The 18,147-nt window shown below is 36.3% G+C and overlaps 2 protein-coding genes across 2 annotated transcripts; one reads left to right on the top strand and one right to left on the bottom strand.

Annotated features, from left to right (window-relative positions):
- Positions 1 to 6,513: 6,513 nt before the first annotated feature.
- Positions 6,514 to 7,706, top strand: LOC139432538 (uncharacterized). Its single transcript, XM_071201230.1, has 2 exons — positions 6,514 to 6,644; positions 6,707 to 7,706. The coding sequence occupies exon 2, from the start codon at positions 6,707 to 6,709 to the stop codon at positions 7,697 to 7,699; it is 993 nt and encodes a 330-aa protein (XP_071057331.1). The 5' UTR covers positions 6,514 to 6,644; the 3' UTR covers positions 7,700 to 7,706.
- A 5,952-nt stretch (positions 7,707 to 13,658) lies between these two features.
- On the bottom strand, positions 13,659 to 17,451 carry LOC139432543 (uncharacterized). Its single transcript, XM_071201234.1, has 2 exons — positions 16,896 to 17,451; positions 13,659 to 16,831 (listed from the first exon to the last, which is right to left on the bottom strand). Exons 1-2 carry the CDS (start codon positions 17,449 to 17,451, stop codon positions 13,659 to 13,661), a joined length of 3,729 nt encoding a protein of 1,242 aa, XP_071057335.1.
- Positions 17,452 to 18,147: the final 696 nt, after the last annotated feature.

The raw sequence follows: 18,147 nt of genomic DNA, 5'->3' as shown, positions 1-18,147 counted from the left end.
TTTAAAGGGTTTACTTTTATTATTGTTTTTTTTTTAATTTTACTGATCGTTTTGAATTTTTTGTTGTTGTTGAAGTGTGTTTATTTGTTTCATTATATCGAGCTTTACCTTCAAAAATTTTTTTTGTATTTTGTGAATGAGTATCTCCTCAACCTACCTTAAACCTATTTCACAACACATTGTCACTTCCTCGTTAGTAGGTGTCGCGGGATTAACGAGGTGGCGCCTTTAAATAAAATCAATTGTACCTCCCCCCCCCCGTGACTGAGAGTCATCCAGGTACTTGCGGCAGCAACACTTGGGTTAGAGAAGTTGAGGAATTGGTATTGTCCTTGTTTGTGTGGATTTTCAATGTAATTATCTACGTTAAGGATTTAAGGCGTGACAAATGATTTTGTTTGAAAAATTAAAAAACAAAAAATAACGGTAACTATATTTTTATACAAACTTAATAAACAATTATCATCCTACACCTTAAATTTTTATTTCTTAAAACCTTACAGGTTACCATCACTGCCGCACTAAATAGAATACAGAGACTTGCGTATATGTATGTTACAGGTGCCATTAGGACGACCCGCACTGCGGCCATGGAAAACATGTTAAACTTGCCACCTCTACATTTATATATTCAGAAGGTGGCGCTGATTACCATGTTGCGACTACGGGAAGTAGAACTTTTCAAGGGAGAGGAAACCGGAGGAAGTGCAGCACGTTGGAGGGAGCGTTGACAAACACACCTCTATTGGAATGCTGCACGGACTATATACCGGCTAAATTCACTTTTTCAAGGAAATATCTCACCCATTGTGGTTCCACAGAAGTAGATGGAAATAACACCCTTACAATCTACACTGATGGTTCGTGTAGACGGACTGGTGCAAGAGCGGGAGTATTTTCTAATGATTTACAGCTCCGTCTCCTCATATCACTTGGAGAAGGCATCGCCGTCAAGCACCCGGAATTAGTCGCTAAAAAAATTTGCTGCCGACTACATTGTTAGCTCCAATTATAGAGGTAAGACTTTTACAATCTTTTAGTAAACAATCTGTTTTAGCTCTAAACAAGGATAAATTTACCTCTGCGCTGATTATGGATTGTCATTTGGCGCTTGAAGCGGCGGCGACACTAAACACTGTCACACTGCAGTGGAGAAAGGGACACTCGACTCACTCGGGGAATAAGCACGCCGATAGGCTGGCAAAAAGGGCTGCTGGGAAAGTACCCTGTTCCCCTTTGCCGACAGTTGTCCCTTCTATGGTATCTCATATTAAGTTATCAAAAGCCTAACCCGCAAAAAGTTCCTTGGTTGGTGGGATAGAATTAAAGGGTGCCAGTTAGCTAAGCGGTTATTATTTTATCTCTCAGCTGACTCAGCACAGAAATTTGTAAGACTGGGTAAGAGCGCCTTACGGATTATTACGGGACTTGTTACAGGTCACTGTAAGGTAAATAAACACCTTTATAACATAAAGTGTGTTGACAGCTCTCTCTGTCGTGCTTGTGAACACGACGACGAGACGGTTTATCACATCTTGTGTGACTGTTCTGCCCTCAACGACCTCAGATTAAGAGTGTTCGGGGAAGAATGGCCTACTACGGATGGCGTCAGAGTAAGGTTACCATTCATACTGGTTTTACCAGTACAGCACTGTTTTTTTGGTAATTAGTCCTGGTTAATTGCAGTAGTATAGATTCGCCGATTTAAGAACGTCCTCCTCGAACCTGCGTTCTAGGAGGAGGTTCTTGAATCGGCAAATTTTTTGGGGGTCAGAGGAGGTTCGATGAGGAGAGGAGGTTCTTGAATCGGCGATTCTTTTGAGGGTCGGAGGAGATTCGATGAAGAGAGGAGGAGGTCAATTAACTTGAGAAGGTCATGTTATTTTGACGAAATTATTAAAAATCTATCTTTATTATTTAGGTTATGTTATTAAAAATTTATCTTTATAACCTGTTTACCTAGATGAAAACAATTACTATGTTTATCCTTCGACGCTTCTCAATGAACTGTTAATGTTTTCGATATATCTCTTAATTTATTATTATACACAAAAGTATACGATTTTGAGACATGTAGGTATACAAATAAGTGAGTCATAACTTACCTGCGAGATATTTTTTATTTTATTATGTAAAGGTGTACGGGTATTTAAGAATATGCGAGGAGGTTCTTGAATCGGCAAATTTTTTGGGAGGACAGGTTTGAGGAGGAGGTCAACTAACTTGTTAGTAGTAGATGAGTCATGATCCACCTGCGAGATATTTTTTAAGAGCTTCTTAATAAATTTGTCATGCGTTTTGTCTGACGTCTCACGATATAATGACGTGTTAGAACATGTATAATAGATATATTCGGTAATGATGTGAAATATTACTCCCCCCACCAGCAACCTTATGTATTGCTATAAATACAAACGTTGGTCGAAGTTGTACCGCAGAGTGTTGTGCTTCAGAGTAAGGTTTTTGTGTATTTAGTACATATTAAAAATATCGTGTAGATTTTTGGTGCATTTAGTACAGAGGATTTTTAACGTAACGAGTAAGTAATTCAAATGTAATACAAGTAGATAATGTACTAATGTAAACAATAATACTGATGTTTAGTGGCAACCAGACCGAACCCCAAATGTCCAACTAAGAGAGCTGCTGTAAATTCATTTGAAAAGGGTGAAACTAAAAAACCTGCCCGAAACATCAAAATGGAGGGTAATTGTAATGAGACAACTGCAACAAATGTGTCGCTAGGAAGTGATAATCAAAGAAAAAAGGATGTGGTATTCGATGGAATTAATTTGTTGGCTTCCGACTTAGCGGAGTACGTATTTCCTAGCAATCAACAACATTATGTAGAAAATTGTGGAAAGTTACCTTTCACAAGTAACGTAGTATTAAATGAAGCAGTGAAAAATAATCTCCAAAAAGGTAATCAAGCGCCATTATTCTCCGAGAGTACATATTATTTAAATAAAAGTCGAACGAAATGGATATCGGTTGGCATGTCTGCCAATCTGCATTTTGATCCGGTTATAAGATTAATGGGAAAAGGGCAATGCATAACTTTTACCGAAGACGAATGGAAAAATGTGATTAATAGCAGACAATTGATTATGAATAGTTTTGTTGGTGATTTATCGACACCACCACATTTCGTTGTAGGCGGCGTGACCTGCAGCAGCCAATGGATAGAAAATGTACGAAAAGTGTTGAAAATGGAAAGGGGGTCAGAAATATTTTACCTGGCTTACGACTCGTTACACGAATTGTGGAAACTTAGCGATTTAGTTTCGAGTAGGGTAGAAGTATTAAAGTGTATGGAATATAAAAATTATTACGATAGCGTGATCGATATCAACAATGCAAGGTGATATAAAATCGAATATATTGGTTGCTTCAAACGGTGCACCAAGTGAACATTTGTGCGTAACTAAAGAACTGCTCGTATACGGTATGGATAAGGTATTACTGGATTTAGATTTGCACGCATTAATGAAGATGTGAAGTGAATAAAATGGAAAAAAAAGTGACGTTTTGGGAATCGAAAAATAGAGTGTACCGAATGCACACTTGGGCGTTTGCTTACAGACAATCAAGGATAAGTGACTGGGAAGAAAAGATGTTGGACGGAATTAGATTTAAGGCTAGGATAAGAAACGTAAATAAGTTATTAGAAAAATATTTAGATGTAGATTATAGATTAAATATATATCAAGAACGTTTTAGCATTGTAGAGTAATCGAAATGTTTTTAACTGAGTAACAATTAATTTTTAGGATATTAGTAGATTTAAGTGTAGCTGAATAATAATAATAATAATAATATTAATAGATTTAAGTATAAATTAAGAGCAAAACTGTTTTTGTAAAATATTTAAAAGGAATAAAAGCTTAAAGCACAACAGCAGAGCTTCATTTCTAGTTTTTAACTGTGAAGAAAAGGAAGAAGGAGTGAAATTATAAAATGAATTTGTTAGAACCTAATCGTAACAGTTATCGTTTGACAGGCAAACGAATTGGTTGAGGATTTTTTAACAAGTTGATAGATAAACTTCCGATAGAACTTCATTTGCCAGGATATAATTTTTGTGGACCGGGTACCAAGGTGGAAAAGAGATTATCGAGAGGAGATCGAGGCGTGAATCCATTAGACGAAGCGTGTAAGAAACACGATATAGCATATACGGTCAGTTCAAATTTAAAATTTAGACACGACGCAGACAGAGCATTATATAAAGCAGCGAAAGAACGAATACGAAATAAAGAGTCTACTCTTGGAGAAAAAGTGGCATCGTCCGCAGTTGCCGCCTTAATGAAAGCAAAAGTAGCGGTCGGTATGGGCGTAGGTAGAAAAAGAAATCGTACGGGTCGACGACCTTTAAAAAAAGTCCGAACGCGTGGTGGAGCTATATCTTTTGTAGATGCACTTCGATTCGCTCGCAACGCAATATCGAGATCAGGTGCTAAGAATTTGTTGACAAACGTTAAAGCGGCGTACGGAGCTTTGAAAAAGATAAGAAAAAGAATTTCCGGACCTAGAGGTCGAGTTATTCGAATTCCGAAAACGGGAGGATTTTTACCTTTAATTCCCCTGTTCGCAGCTTTAGGTGCCCTAGGTAGTATCGGCGGTGGTGCTGCCGCTATTGCAAGAACTATAAACAACGCGAAAACAGCTAGAGAGCAATTAGATGAAGAACGAAGACATAACAAGGCTATGGAAGCAAAGGCCGTAGGTAGCGGATTTTATATAAAACCATATAAGAAAGGTTGCGGTTTGTTTATTGAAGGAAAGAGGAATAATGTTGGCGGCACAGGTTACTTCAATAAACCCTATAAGAAAGGTTGCGGTATAACATCTAGTTCAAAAAACTAGTTCGAATACCTCGTCGTGCGTTAACTAACGTCGAGTTGGAAAAGTTTGCGAAAGTACTAAAAATTCCACATTTCCGGGGTATATTTATGAGAGACAATCTCCCGAGTAAGATTAAAAAGAAGGAAAGAGGTATTGTTAACTTGGACAACTTGAAAGGACGAGGGACGCATTGGGTCGCCTATAAGAAAGACGACAAGGACATATACTGTTTCGACAGTTACGGTGATTTAAGACCGCCATTAGAAATTGAACAATATTTGCTGTCAGACGGTAGGGGTGGTCAAGTAAAGTATAATTACTGTCAATATCAAAGAGAAATAGGTCAAAATTGCGGACAGTTGTGTCTGAAGTTTCTAAGTAATAAAAGGATCTATTAGAGTCTAGAGACGTTTAGACGTTCAGAAGTAATGGAGAAAGAAGCAATACACACGACATATACATTTACGTTGACTGGAAAGTCATCTGAATTGACTTGTAATTTTAATCCTCCGATCTATTTGTACGAATTTGGTAGTTACGAGTTGGCTCTTTTGAATTTCGAAACGTTTAATAGTTTAGCAAACGTTAATAAAAACAACAACGTAATCCAATACGAAGATAAGACAGGACATTTTAAAAACAATATAATAGTACCTGTTGGAACGTACGATATTGATGATATTGCCGAGTTCGTGAATGAACAGCTAGACAAAAGACACGTTAAAGGAGTCGTAATAAGGATTAAGGGGAATAATAACACACAACATTCTTTAATAAAAAGTACCCGTCGAATTAATTTTGCATGCGATAATTCTATAGGGCCGTTACTTGGCTTCAAGCCTCAAATATTACCTAGAGATACGACGGGTAGTAGACGGGTAGTAGCGGTAGAGCAGTTCAAGATGGAACGTCTTTGGCGGTTAGTTACCAGATTGGGACTTTCAACTTTTATAATTAATAAAGTGTGGGATATTATGGAAACATACGAATCTGATTTATCTTTTGCGAATATTAAAAACTACGAATTATGTTATTTACCAATCGATTATTATATCAATAAAGTAAAGCCATTAGATTTGGCGGCGGTTTGGTTTAAATTACCGTTGAAGTATAGAAACGATGAGCGATTACAAAGCAAGCTGCCCTGTTTTGAACATTATAATTTGCCTCATTGGGAAACGCATATTGATGGTCCACCATCGGCAAGAAAGGATTGTTTTTTATGTATGGTTTAGTATATAAACATTGTCAGTTATAGATTGTAAATTAATAATAATAATAATAAAAGATTGTAAAAAGTTGTTTTAATTTAAAAGAAAAAATAGTTAATCTAAACGAATACATGGTATGTATACATTGGGGTGGGTTGGTATGACTTGGGTTGTAAATTGAAAAAGTATTAAATTGGAAAAGGAAGAAAGAAAGGGGAAAAAAGGAAGAAAAAAGGAAAAAAAAAAAAAAAAAGAAAAAGGGAAAAGGATTGTTTATTGAAGCTCCTCCTATGCTCCTCCCATGCTCCTCCTCAGGCTCCTCCCAAAGTGGAGATGGAAGAGTGGGGATGGGAATGGGGGAAATCTAAAATTCCAAGTATAGCCTTCTTTTCCTTTGCATATATTGTTGCTAATCTGTTTTTTTCATTCCTATAGCTCCTTCTATTTTGAATCTTAATTTTTGTTGGTAAGCATAACTTTATTATTCGAACGTTTGTATCATAATATCTACAATAATTTTTTATCATTCACATCCTATCATTCAGCACCCACTGCAATTAGATTTTAACGTTCTTTTCATCAAGCGATGTAAGTATACATGATTTTTTATTAAAATAAAATAAATTAATGTATGAATCTTTTTTATCAAGATGTCTCAAGACGGTTTTAGTCAAATTGATTTAACTGCTCCCGGTTTCGCCAGCAGCCAGGAGTCATTCCTGTTAAACAGTTTTGACATAAACCTGTTGAACATATCGACTGTTGAAAAGGCGCTGGATCCAAACGTGCAGCCTAATGAGCAGCCGATGGATCCTAACGTGGAATCTAATGCGCAGCAAGATCCGTCGCTTCTGAACGTCGCAGGTTCCGCGAATGTCGACGATAAAAATGTGAAACGCCTTTCACTTCGTCGGAATTCGGGGAACCGTGAACATTGGAAGAAGGCTGCAGGTGTGTGGGTACCGTCAGAAAAGTATAGAGAGGAAAGAAGGGAGGCACGTGCTCGTTCGCGACGTAGCCAACGCAAGTATGTGTCAGTTGAACAAGCGACCCCGTCGAAGGTTGAAATGACACAGTCGAAAGTGGTTACCGAGAACGAGTCCGATAAATCCGACGACTCTCTTGCTTTAATGGCGGTATCACAACACTGTAGTAACCGGAAGTATCTTAAAGCTACTAAGGCTTCTTTTTCTTCTTCTAAAGCTTCATTGGCTCCCGTTACTAACTCAAATATCCCTAACACCGAAATTCCTTCGTTAAGCCCGAAAGTACACATCTTAAGGGTTGACAATATTCCTGCTAATATTCCTGCTAATATTCCTGCTACTTCAGATATTTCCGATGTGTCTGCCAGCCTTTTTTCAAACGCAATGTGTACAGCAGTAGAAACAACCAAAGGGGAGATTTTGGCCGAAATTAATAATTTGTATCAAAATTTTTATAAAGACCTTCATGCAAAGGTTCTTCAATTGCAGACCTCTTTGAGAGAACTTTCACAGTTTAGAGAAGGGCTGGCATCGAGCTGTAACAACCCTTTAACAATATCGCTCGACATCACCATAGCATCATTAACCTGTGAAATTAAAAAGGCTGAATGTATTTTATCTAGTTTCACTACTAATAGCGTAAACTTCCCTTCCTAGCTTAAAGATGACTGATAATATGAGAGACAATCATATGGATAATATGAGAGTTAATCATATGATAAGACTATGTGAATTGGAGCAGAAAGTTGCCTCGTTGGAGGTAAAATTAGATGCTATATTTAAGTTGGTACGTTATACTTATAATACTTTTTTCCATGTCATTAATTTTATCTTCTCAGCTGCAGAGTGTGTCAGAATCGGCTGTGGTGAGGGGTGAAGTGCATGTGCAAAACATGCACATTAACCGTTGTACATGTGTTAGTTCACCGACTCCGGCACCGACTCCGGCAACTACTCCGGCACCAGCAGCACCACCACCTCCTTACCAAAGATATCAAGAAGAGGAGGAGGAGGAGTGGTAACTACTCCTTCTCTTCTTTTATTTATTAAGTTAATATTAAGTTAATTATTAAGTTAATTATTAAGTTAATTATTAAGTTAATTATTAAGTTAATTATTAAGTTAATTATTAAGTTAATTATTAAGTTAATTATTAAGTTAATTATTAAGTTAATTATTAAGTTAATTATTAAGTTAATTATTAAGTTAATTATTAAGTTAAATTGTTATCATTTTATAGTTCCAATATACTCAATATATTTTATATATCTATATAAAGTTACTTTTGCTATATTTTTATTCAGTCTTATCCTGTTAATGTTATAATTCATTTAGTGCAAGAATCATGATCGATAAGAAACTAAAGTGTTTACCGCAACCGCTAACACTGCCAATACTAAATTTTAGTAAAGGTACGACCGAAGAACACTTTACAAGGCACAGTAATTTATTTGGTGGAAAATGTAAGCGAGGTTTAATTGTAGGACCCTCTGGTGTAGGAAAAACAAATGCTATGTTATCGCTTTTACTTGCACGTAATGGCCTCCGCTTCCTAAACTTATACTTATGCTCCAATTCGTTATACCAAAATAAGTACGATTTTTTAAGACGTTTAATTGAACCTATAAAAGATTTCGGTTACTATGAATTTTCTAATATAGATGAGTTCATTCGACCGGAAGATGCGAAAGAATATTCGATAGTCGTATTTGACGATGTTTCCTGTACAGGTCAAAATGTCATTAAGGAATTTTTTTCGTATGGTCGGCATAAAAACATTGATTGCTTTCTAATTTGTCAAAGTTATAGTGCAATTCCAAAACAATTAGTTCGCGATAATTGTAACTTTTTAGTGTTATTTAAACAAGACTTAACAAATTTAAAACACGTATTTGAAGATCACATAATGAGCGATATGGAGTTTCATCGGCTAAAGGAAATTAGCGATGCTTGTTGGGAGAATAGACACGGCATCCTAGTTATTGATTTAGATTGTAGTGTATCTAAGGGACGTTACCGTAAGGGCTTCGACGGGAGACCCGTGCTCGTTCGCGAAGTACCAAACACAAGCGTGTGTCAGTTGAACCTGCGACTCTGTCAAAGGTTGAAGTGACACACTCGGAAGTGGCTAGCAGCGATGAGTCCAACGACTCTCTTTCTTTAATGGCGGTATCCCAACACTGCACCGAAAACCGGACATACCTTAAAGCTATTAATGCAGCTTTTGTTTCTAAGGCTTCTTCTTCTAAAGCTTCGTCGATTCCCACTCCCCCTACTAACATAAACATTCCTACCATAGAAATTCCCTCATTAAGCCCGAAAGTACAAATCTTAAGGGTGGACACAATTCCCGCTACTTCAGTCATTTCCGATGTACCTGCCAGCCTTTTTTCAAATGCAATGTGTGCAGCAGTAGAAACAACCAAAGAGGAGATTTTGACCGAAATTAATATTTTGTATCAAAATTTTTATAAAGACCTTCATGCAAAGGTACTTCAATTGCAGACCTCTTTGAGAGAACTTGCACAGTTTAGGGAAGGGCTGGCGTCGAGTTCTAACCACTCTTTAATAACGTCACTCGACATCACCGTTGCAACATTAACCGTTGAAATGAAAAAAGCAGAATTCATTTTGTCTTCTTTACATACTAATAACTTCCCTTCCTAGCTAAAAAGATGTCCGGTAGCAACAACTTCGGGAGGGTGCTCACGTTGGAGCGAAGAGTTGCGTCATTGGAGGTCAAAGTAGATACCCTGTTTCAGCTGGTAGGCTATATCTATAATCTTTTTTGCACGTTTTTAATTTCATAATCTTCTTAGGTAAACAGTATTGTCTCAGAGTCGGCAGTGGTGAGAGGGCAGGTGCATGTTCAAAACATGCACATACACCATTGTTCGACTGGGATAGAACCTCCGACACCGACACCTGCAGCGCCTCCGCCCCCGTATGAAGTGCGGGATGAGCAGGAAGAGGAGGAGGAGTGGTAACCATTTTTCCTCCTCTTCCTTAGGTTAGGTTAGGTTATGTTAGGTTAAATGGTTAACGTATTATACTTATTATTATTATTATTATTATTCTTCTTAAATATATGTATATATAGTTTCTTTTGCTATATTTTCATTCAGTCTTATCCTGTTAATGTTATAATTCATTTAGTACGAGAATCATGATCGACGAGAGATTAAAATGTTTACCGCAACTTCTAACACTGCCTATAGTAAATTTTAGTAATGGTTCGGTCGAAGAACACTTTACAAGACACAGCAATTTATTTGGTGGAAAATGTAAGCGAGGTTTAATTGTAGGACCCTCAGGTGTCGGAAAAACAAATGCTATGTTATCGCTTTTAGTTGCACGTAATGGGTTGCGCTTCCTAAACTTGTACTTATGTTCTAATTCGTTATACCAAAATAAGTACGATTTTTTAAGACGTTTAATTGAACCTATAAAAGATTGCGGTTACTATGAATTTTCTAATATAGACGAGTTCATTCGACCGGAAGATGCGAAAGAATATTCGGTAGTCGTATTTGACGATGTTTCCTGTACAGGTAAAAATGTCATTAAGGAATTTTTTTCGTATGGTCGACATAAAAACATTGATTGTTTTCTAATTTGTCAAAGTTATAGTGCAATTCCAAAACAATTAGTTCGTGATAATTGTAACTTTTTGGTGTTATTTAAACAAGACTTAACAAATTTAAAACACGTATTTGAAGATCACATAATGAGCGATATGGAGTTTCATCGGCTAAAGGAAATTAGCGATGCTTGTTGGGAGAATAGACACGGCATCCTAGTTATTGATTTAGATTGTAGTGTATCTAAGGGACGTTACCGTAAGGGTTTTGATAAATTCATTGAAGTTTAAAACTAACGACTTCAGCTGTACAGTTCGTAGTAACTTCACATACATCATACAATGAACAAGACGATAGCTGCAGAACTTATCGCGGCACGAGAAGTCGTGAGAGACAAAATTCGTTCTTTAAAAGAAGACTTAGAGGAGTCAAGGATTCGGTCGGAAACCGCATATGCACCCATCGCAAGGCCCTTACAGGATATTGTCGCAAAACTTGACACTGCGCCTTTACTATCCATTCCAAAACGAAGTTTATCTCCAAAAGAAGAAAAATTGATATCTAAGATACAACGCTACTCGCCGGATATTTCTGACGTACCAGCTAAAACCGAGACCGAATATTTTATTCGAAAACCGAAAGTTCCATTAAAAGAACAACGACGAAAATTTGCTACATCGACTCCTGAAAAAAGGTTGGTATCTTCTCCCACGTCTTCTCCTCTTGGTCCATTAGCTCATGCAGAAGAAGAAGTATATGAAGTTCCGCTGGGCGAAGAAGAAGAACTCCTCGATTCTAGCGAGGATACCGGAGCTCTTATTTCGGACGCACATAATCGAATAGAACGACTTAAAGATGAAATAGAAGAAAGATTGGAGTCTCCAGAGGTACAAGCCGCTTTGAGTCAGTTTCATCCTTTGCCCAGAACGTATATTGTTGGTTTAACAACTGATTTAAAAGATGATTATGATCGTTTATACGGTGTTCGCGAAACTCCCGAAGGTTTCTACATTGGAGTCAGTCCTGTTCACTTTGAGGATCAGGATATTCACGTTGGAAACTTCAAATATACGGGAACCGTTGGTTTATATGATTTACTATTTAAAAATGAGCCGGACAAATTTACAATTCAGGACATGCGCAACTACAAAGATATCTTACTACGTTCAAATGCTCCGTACATTAATTACATTCCAGAGGCAGGTATGACTACTGAGGACGACAGTGGGAAATTTCAGAATATTATCAAGCCTATCGTTGAAGGTAACAAACCCAAGGTGCATTGGGCTAAATACTGGCCGAATCCGAAGAAAAAAGTCGGTGGTGCATTACAAAAACAAGTCGTTCCTGGGGCTCTTATCGAATACGAGTATTGGGACGATCCCAACGAACTTGTCGACAGACTGCGTTTGTTGATAGCCTCGCAAACTGCAGGTCATTCTGCACATGTCAATGAAATATGATCAATAATATCGGAGCTAACAGAGGCCGAGATTATACGTTAAAATATTATCATAAATATACGACTCTCACATTTTTTGGTTTTAAAACACCGACGTTTGTGAACTAGAGCAGATGAGTTTAAGCAAGTTCGGAAAACATTCGTCTAGTATGACGATCGATAAGTTTGGTAAACACGTACACGGACACAACATTGCTGCTCATTTTAATAAACGTGAAAACTTACAACGATATTTCAAACAACCAACAATACTTACGTTTAGCGGAGATGGAACTACGGATACAACGGATAATTATTACATTATTCAAAATTTAGGTTACGTAAGTAAATATATAAACTTTTTATATATTGGTGAAATAGTGAAATACCGATTTGAAGGAGACGTTGAAATGATTATTAACGGGAGTATCTTCGATCCAAATAAAAAGTTAAATGTTCTCTTCTTTGGAGATAAAATAGTTTGCAAACCCACAACGAAGACCACTTTACTCAAGAAACCATTTATGGTAGAACTGCTCATTGAAATATCCAGAAAATGAGCGATATTAAAAGGTCCGTCGTAAACGAGTTGCACGCGTCCGCGAGGAAAAAGTATAAACGCAGACGTGTTATTATAAAAGGTTTAACGGACTTATTTCAAGCTGATTTAGTGGAGATGATACCTTATTCAAAAGCAAATGGTAATTTTAAATATATTCTAACAGTTATTAATGCTTTCTCAAAGTATGGATGGGCTGTACCACTAAAAAACAAAACTGGCAAAGAAGTTACGCGAGCTATGGAAACAATTCTATCGGAAAAGCGGAAAAACATACCGAAGAATCTGCAAACGGATAACGGAAAAGAATTTTACAATGAGGATTTTAAAAAGCTCATGTCACGATATCACATCAATCACTACAGTTCATTTTCCAATTTAAAGAGTTCTATTGTTGAACGGTTTAATAGAACAATAAAAGAAAAAATGTGGAAAGAATTTAGTATGCAAGGTAACTATCGTTGGTTGGAATTGCTTCCCAAATTAATTCTGGATTATAACAACCAAGTTCACAGGACGATAGGAATGAAACCTAGCGAGGTAAATAACAGAAACGCATCGACACTGTTAAAAACTGTTTATAATTACATAAAAATTGCGGATCCTTATACCAAAAAATTTAATGTCGGTGATCACGTCAGAGTGAGCAAGCATCGACACGCCTTCACCAAAAACTATACTCCCAATTGGTCTAACGAAGTGTTTACAATACATTCTGTTCGTAATACTTTCCCAACAACATATCTGCTCAAAGATGCATCCAATGAAAAAATTATGGGTGGTTTTTATCGAGAGGAATTACAAAAAGTTAAATATCCTGACGTCTACTTGGTGGAAAAAGTGCTACGGCGAAAAGGAAATCAAGTGTTTGTGAAATGGTTAGGATTAGGTCCGTCTCATAATTCTTGGATCTCAAAAACTAACGTTCTTTAAAACGTATAAAGACCTATTTAAAAGTTTACAAGACTTTATTAACAATCGAACATTACAAATACATTATTATTATTATTCTTTACAATTTTTTTTAAATTAAATTCATTTATTCGCATTCAATCTTTTTATCAACCAATGACCCCACGCCAAAGTATTACATCCGTTCGGTAATATGTATCGTTTATCATCGCACGATGAAAGAGCAATTTTATTCTTTAATTCGGTATACATAGTATGAAATTCTGACTTAAAAATGTACATTTTTTTATGAACCGATCCGCCACATTCAACCACACGTTTATAATCGGTCACGCTTAAATGTTTATCTATAACATATTTCTTTACTCCTTTAGCCTTTTTTACATTATCATTCAACAAGGTGATGCAGTACGCCTTAGCTCCTGTTCCAACAAATGACGTTATGCACCTGTTTGGATATTCATCTTTCATTCTTCCCAACACAGATCGACCGCGAGGTATATTGTGTATATTCTCTAACGGATAATTGGACGTGTCAAAAAATTCAATATTTTCTTTTATATCCTCATATACATTGGAAGTAGTAATTTCTAGGATTAGGGAATCAGTATCGGTGTATAAAAGTGTTATGTTATTTCCATATTTAACTTTTAAGTAATCATAGAAGAAGCTGTACATTACGGTTTTCGAAAGCTCTAATATACTGAAACCCACATACAGCGGTTTGCAATAACGAACTTCCGCGACGTTCAATTGAACGGCTATCAAATTATCGCAAAATATTTTCGAAGATTTAAAATTTGGTTTAGCTATTAGGGCTTCCACGCCCGGTTTCTTATGACGACATTCCCAGTGGGTAACTAGTCTTATATCCACTCGCTTTTCCACATTTTCCATTGTCTTACCGTATACGATGTTATTCATTGCTTTGTAATGATTTTTTTCAAATTCATTCTTAGCTTTCGCACGTTTATCGGAATTGAAATCGATGTAGCTCCGCATCCAGTTGGATTGTTTAAATTCTAATACTCTGTAAATCTTCGTTAGTTTCAATCCGAACTTGATACACTGCTTTAGATTCACGTAATGAATGATGTATTTTGTTTTATTTTCCAAATTTGCTATTAACTTTGCATTTTTTGAACCTGGGGGTACAATCCGTTCTGGACAAAATGGCAAATCGTTGTGTTCATCATGTATTGCTTCCGGATACTCTAAATCTACCTCGAACACGTAACCCTTTTCGGAATCGTCTTCCGTATTGTAAATATCTAACTTTTGAATCTCTTCATCTGATAGCCATCGAAATCCACCCGTCGGTAATTTTCGTCTCATTGCGTGTCCATACAAATTCGTAGCGTCGAGATACAAAATATAAGATGGGTCTTTGGTTTCATCAAATTCCATCATTAATTTATTGTTAGCCTTCGCACTGCGTTTAGTGCACATACTTAATCCACCGCGAATACCATTTTTAAAGAAGTGTAACATGTCTATGTCCGTTAATAATTCTAATTTTACCCCTGTCATTCGTAATAATGCATCCCAACCGAAGCCCGGCGCTGTGAAGTAATGACATGGATCTAAAGAGTAATACTTCATCGAGATGGTTCGGAAATTCTCAAATACGTCCGCCAAAAGTAAAACGTCAGACGTTAAATAAATGTCGCTATATTCGCCTAAAGTGCGACAGTTAAATAAGTTCCACACCGTTTGTGCACGACAATAATTTCCTTCGGTTATACTATCGTCGCATAAAGTATTGTAAAAACTACTTCGATCTGGCAGAGCGGTAAGATTCAGCTTTTCGAATGAATCCACAAAGGAGTACGGAAAAACTCCTTTCTGACGTATAAGTCGAAACTGTTCTTCGTTCCTAAAATATTTTCTGATTTGAACGCATTGGTTGTCTTCCAAAAATGAACCCAACTTCTCTAGCGATAAAGCCATAAACCTAAATGAATCCACAAATCTCAATTTCATATGAACCCGCCTTAGCTTTCCCTTGCTGTCAATGTTTTCTCCTACGATAATTTTTTTCGAAAATGATATATACTTTTCTTTATTCTGTGCTATAACGTCCACGTCTTCTTCTTTTAATGCCATATCTTTCACAAACATATGACAATCGTAGTTCGAAAGATTGTGAAAGAATATCGGTATGAACTTTGGTAATTGATAATTGATGTTACATACAGCATGTGCGGGTCCTCTATACAACCCAGTTAGGTGATCATGATCGCACACTTTATTACCTTCTTTTATTTTGTGCGAACAAATGTGACAGATATCCTGCATCTCATGTATTAATCTATCAATAGGTGGTAATGGGAGCATTTCTTTTGGTTGGCTTAAATAATTTTTGTATATATTCAGAACGTCGTGTTCCAACTTGCTCATGAAAATTTGAGCAGCATTACATCCGCGATATATTTCAAACTTCGACAATGATTCGTCATATGAACATTTTATATAATATGCAAATGCATAAGGTTCGTGTTTGAAACATTTGACGGAGTATGAATTATCATCGTTAAGTTCTGTTGCTTCCGCATCGGCGATCGGTTTCTGTAATGCTTCAAAATCTGCATACACCACGAACGGTATTTTTAATTGTCGTTCAAAATTTTCGAACTGTAGTATATTTTCCTTTTCTTCATTTCCATATTTATTTATTTTCAAATTTGTTGTTAGTAAAATTGCCCTTACCTTGCTGCAATCGTCACTTTGATGACGGATAAGTTTATTTTCTGACGTAAAGAATACCAAGCATCCGTCGCAAATATACTTTTCATGACCATTCTGCGATGCTTGCGATGATAGTAATCGAGACAGATTTTTTATCCAACAATAGTGACTATTCCCGGAATCATTTGTAACCAATAATAAATTTATATGTCTTTCTTCTTTTTGTCGACATATATACATTGTAATTATGTCATAATTCATAACACCGTCTTTAAAATACTCATTTATTCCATATACATTAATAGATAGTTTGTTCTGCTTTTCAAATACAGGTATATCTCGTAATTTAACTGGAAAAACAATATTTGAATAGTCTAAGCCGCAGTCTAGGTAATTCGGATACGAAGATGTCCTCTGTGGTAAACCGTTCGGTTCATGTAGTGTGGATGTTACAGCCCATGCAAAACATGCATCATCCGCGTTTTGTATATTTATCACAGCACGCTTTGCTTTTATTTGCGATGGTAGATCGATGTAATTAGATGCTCTGATAGGATTATATTTGTTTAAATTTAACTCCATATAGAGAATTTGCATTAAAGTCCATCCTAAATAAAATATTGAAACATTTATTTTTTAATATATAGGTATATTATGTCACATTACGCTTACCTGAATCTCGTTCCTGGAATTCTGACATTTTTGATGAAATTTCATCAATAAATTCCTTATATATTTTATACAGATCCGACGCTAATGATACTACCTTATTTTTCGTATTGAATGATTTTATTTCACAGTCTTCCTTTGATTGTAAAAAATACAAACCAAAACATTCCATATTTAATTTTACATTTCGGTGAATATCGATTGCGCTTTGTATTAGATTTAGTATTTTTTCTCGAATTCTATGAGAAAATTCATCCAAATCCACAAAAAAACCTTCTTCACTTATTCGATAACTGACGATTTTGTCACCGAATGCTCCAGCTATTCTCTCCACTCCGTCATCGATTATAACAAAAGCGTTACGCTTGTGTGCGTTGCTTCGTAAATGTGCAGAGTAACATTGTCTATTTACATAATCATCGCAAGCCTCACATTTTACTGCTTTTGGAATTTGCGGTGCGTCAAGCTTGATTCTCTTGCCAATACAAGATAATCGTTGATGTCTTTTTAAATTGTCAACTCGAGTAAAACTTTTTCCACAATCCTCACACACGACCATTTTACAATTTAATGTTGTACACTTCTACTTGTTATGAAAGAACTACGTCAATACCACATTTCGCAGGCGTTTATAAACCCTCACCGCTCCTGAAACTTATTGGGGAGGAGGAGGATGCATCGAGTGCGTTTGTATACATGTATATTTATAACTCCGTATACCTCTGCATAATAAATTAAAAAAATATCTCGCAGGTAGATCATGACTCACTTACTAGTATTAAGTTAATTGACCTCCTCCTCGAACGTATCCCTCCAAAAAATTTGCCGATTCAAGAACCTCCTCGCATATTTTAAAGCTCCGTATACCTTTACACAATAAATTTTAAAAAATATCCCGCAGGTAGATCATGACTCACTTATTTGTATACCTACATGTCCCAAAACCGTATACCTTTGTGTACAATAAGTTAAGAGATATATCGAAAACATTACCAGTTCATTGAGAAGCGTCGAAGGATAAACATAGTAATTGTTTTCATCTAGGTAAACAGGTTACATATAAAGATAAATTTTTAATAACATAACCTAAATAAAGATACATTTTTAATAAAGATAAATTTTTAATAATTTCGTCAAAATAACATAACCTTCTCAAGTTAATTGACCTCCTCCTCTCTTCATCGAATCTCCTCCGACCCTCAAAAGAATCGCCGATTCAAGAACCTCCTCTCCTCATCGAACCTCCTCTGACCCC

Source organism: Onthophagus taurus, unplaced genomic scaffold, assembly GCF_036711975.1.
Source record: "Onthophagus taurus isolate NC unplaced genomic scaffold, IU_Otau_3.0 ScKx7SY_25, whole genome shotgun sequence".
In the NCBI taxonomy this organism is placed as follows: domain Eukaryota; kingdom Metazoa; phylum Arthropoda; class Insecta; order Coleoptera; family Scarabaeidae; genus Onthophagus; species Onthophagus taurus.
This window is presented reverse-complemented; position numbering and strand designations above follow the sequence as displayed.

Excerpts from the sequence above, each read along its gene's own strand:
- LOC139432538 (XM_071201230.1), top strand. The coding sequence starts at position 6,707 with ATGTCTCAAGACGGTTTTAGTCAAATTGATTTAACTGCTCCCGGTTTC.
- LOC139432543 (XM_071201234.1), bottom strand. The coding sequence starts at position 17,451 with ATGGTCGTGTGTGAGGATTGTGGAAAAAGTTTTACTCGAGTTGACAAT. Across the intron at positions 16,832-16,895 it reads ATTCCAGGAACGAGATTCAG|GATGGACTTTAATGCAAATT; the intron begins GTAAGCGTAATG and ends TATTTTATTTAG.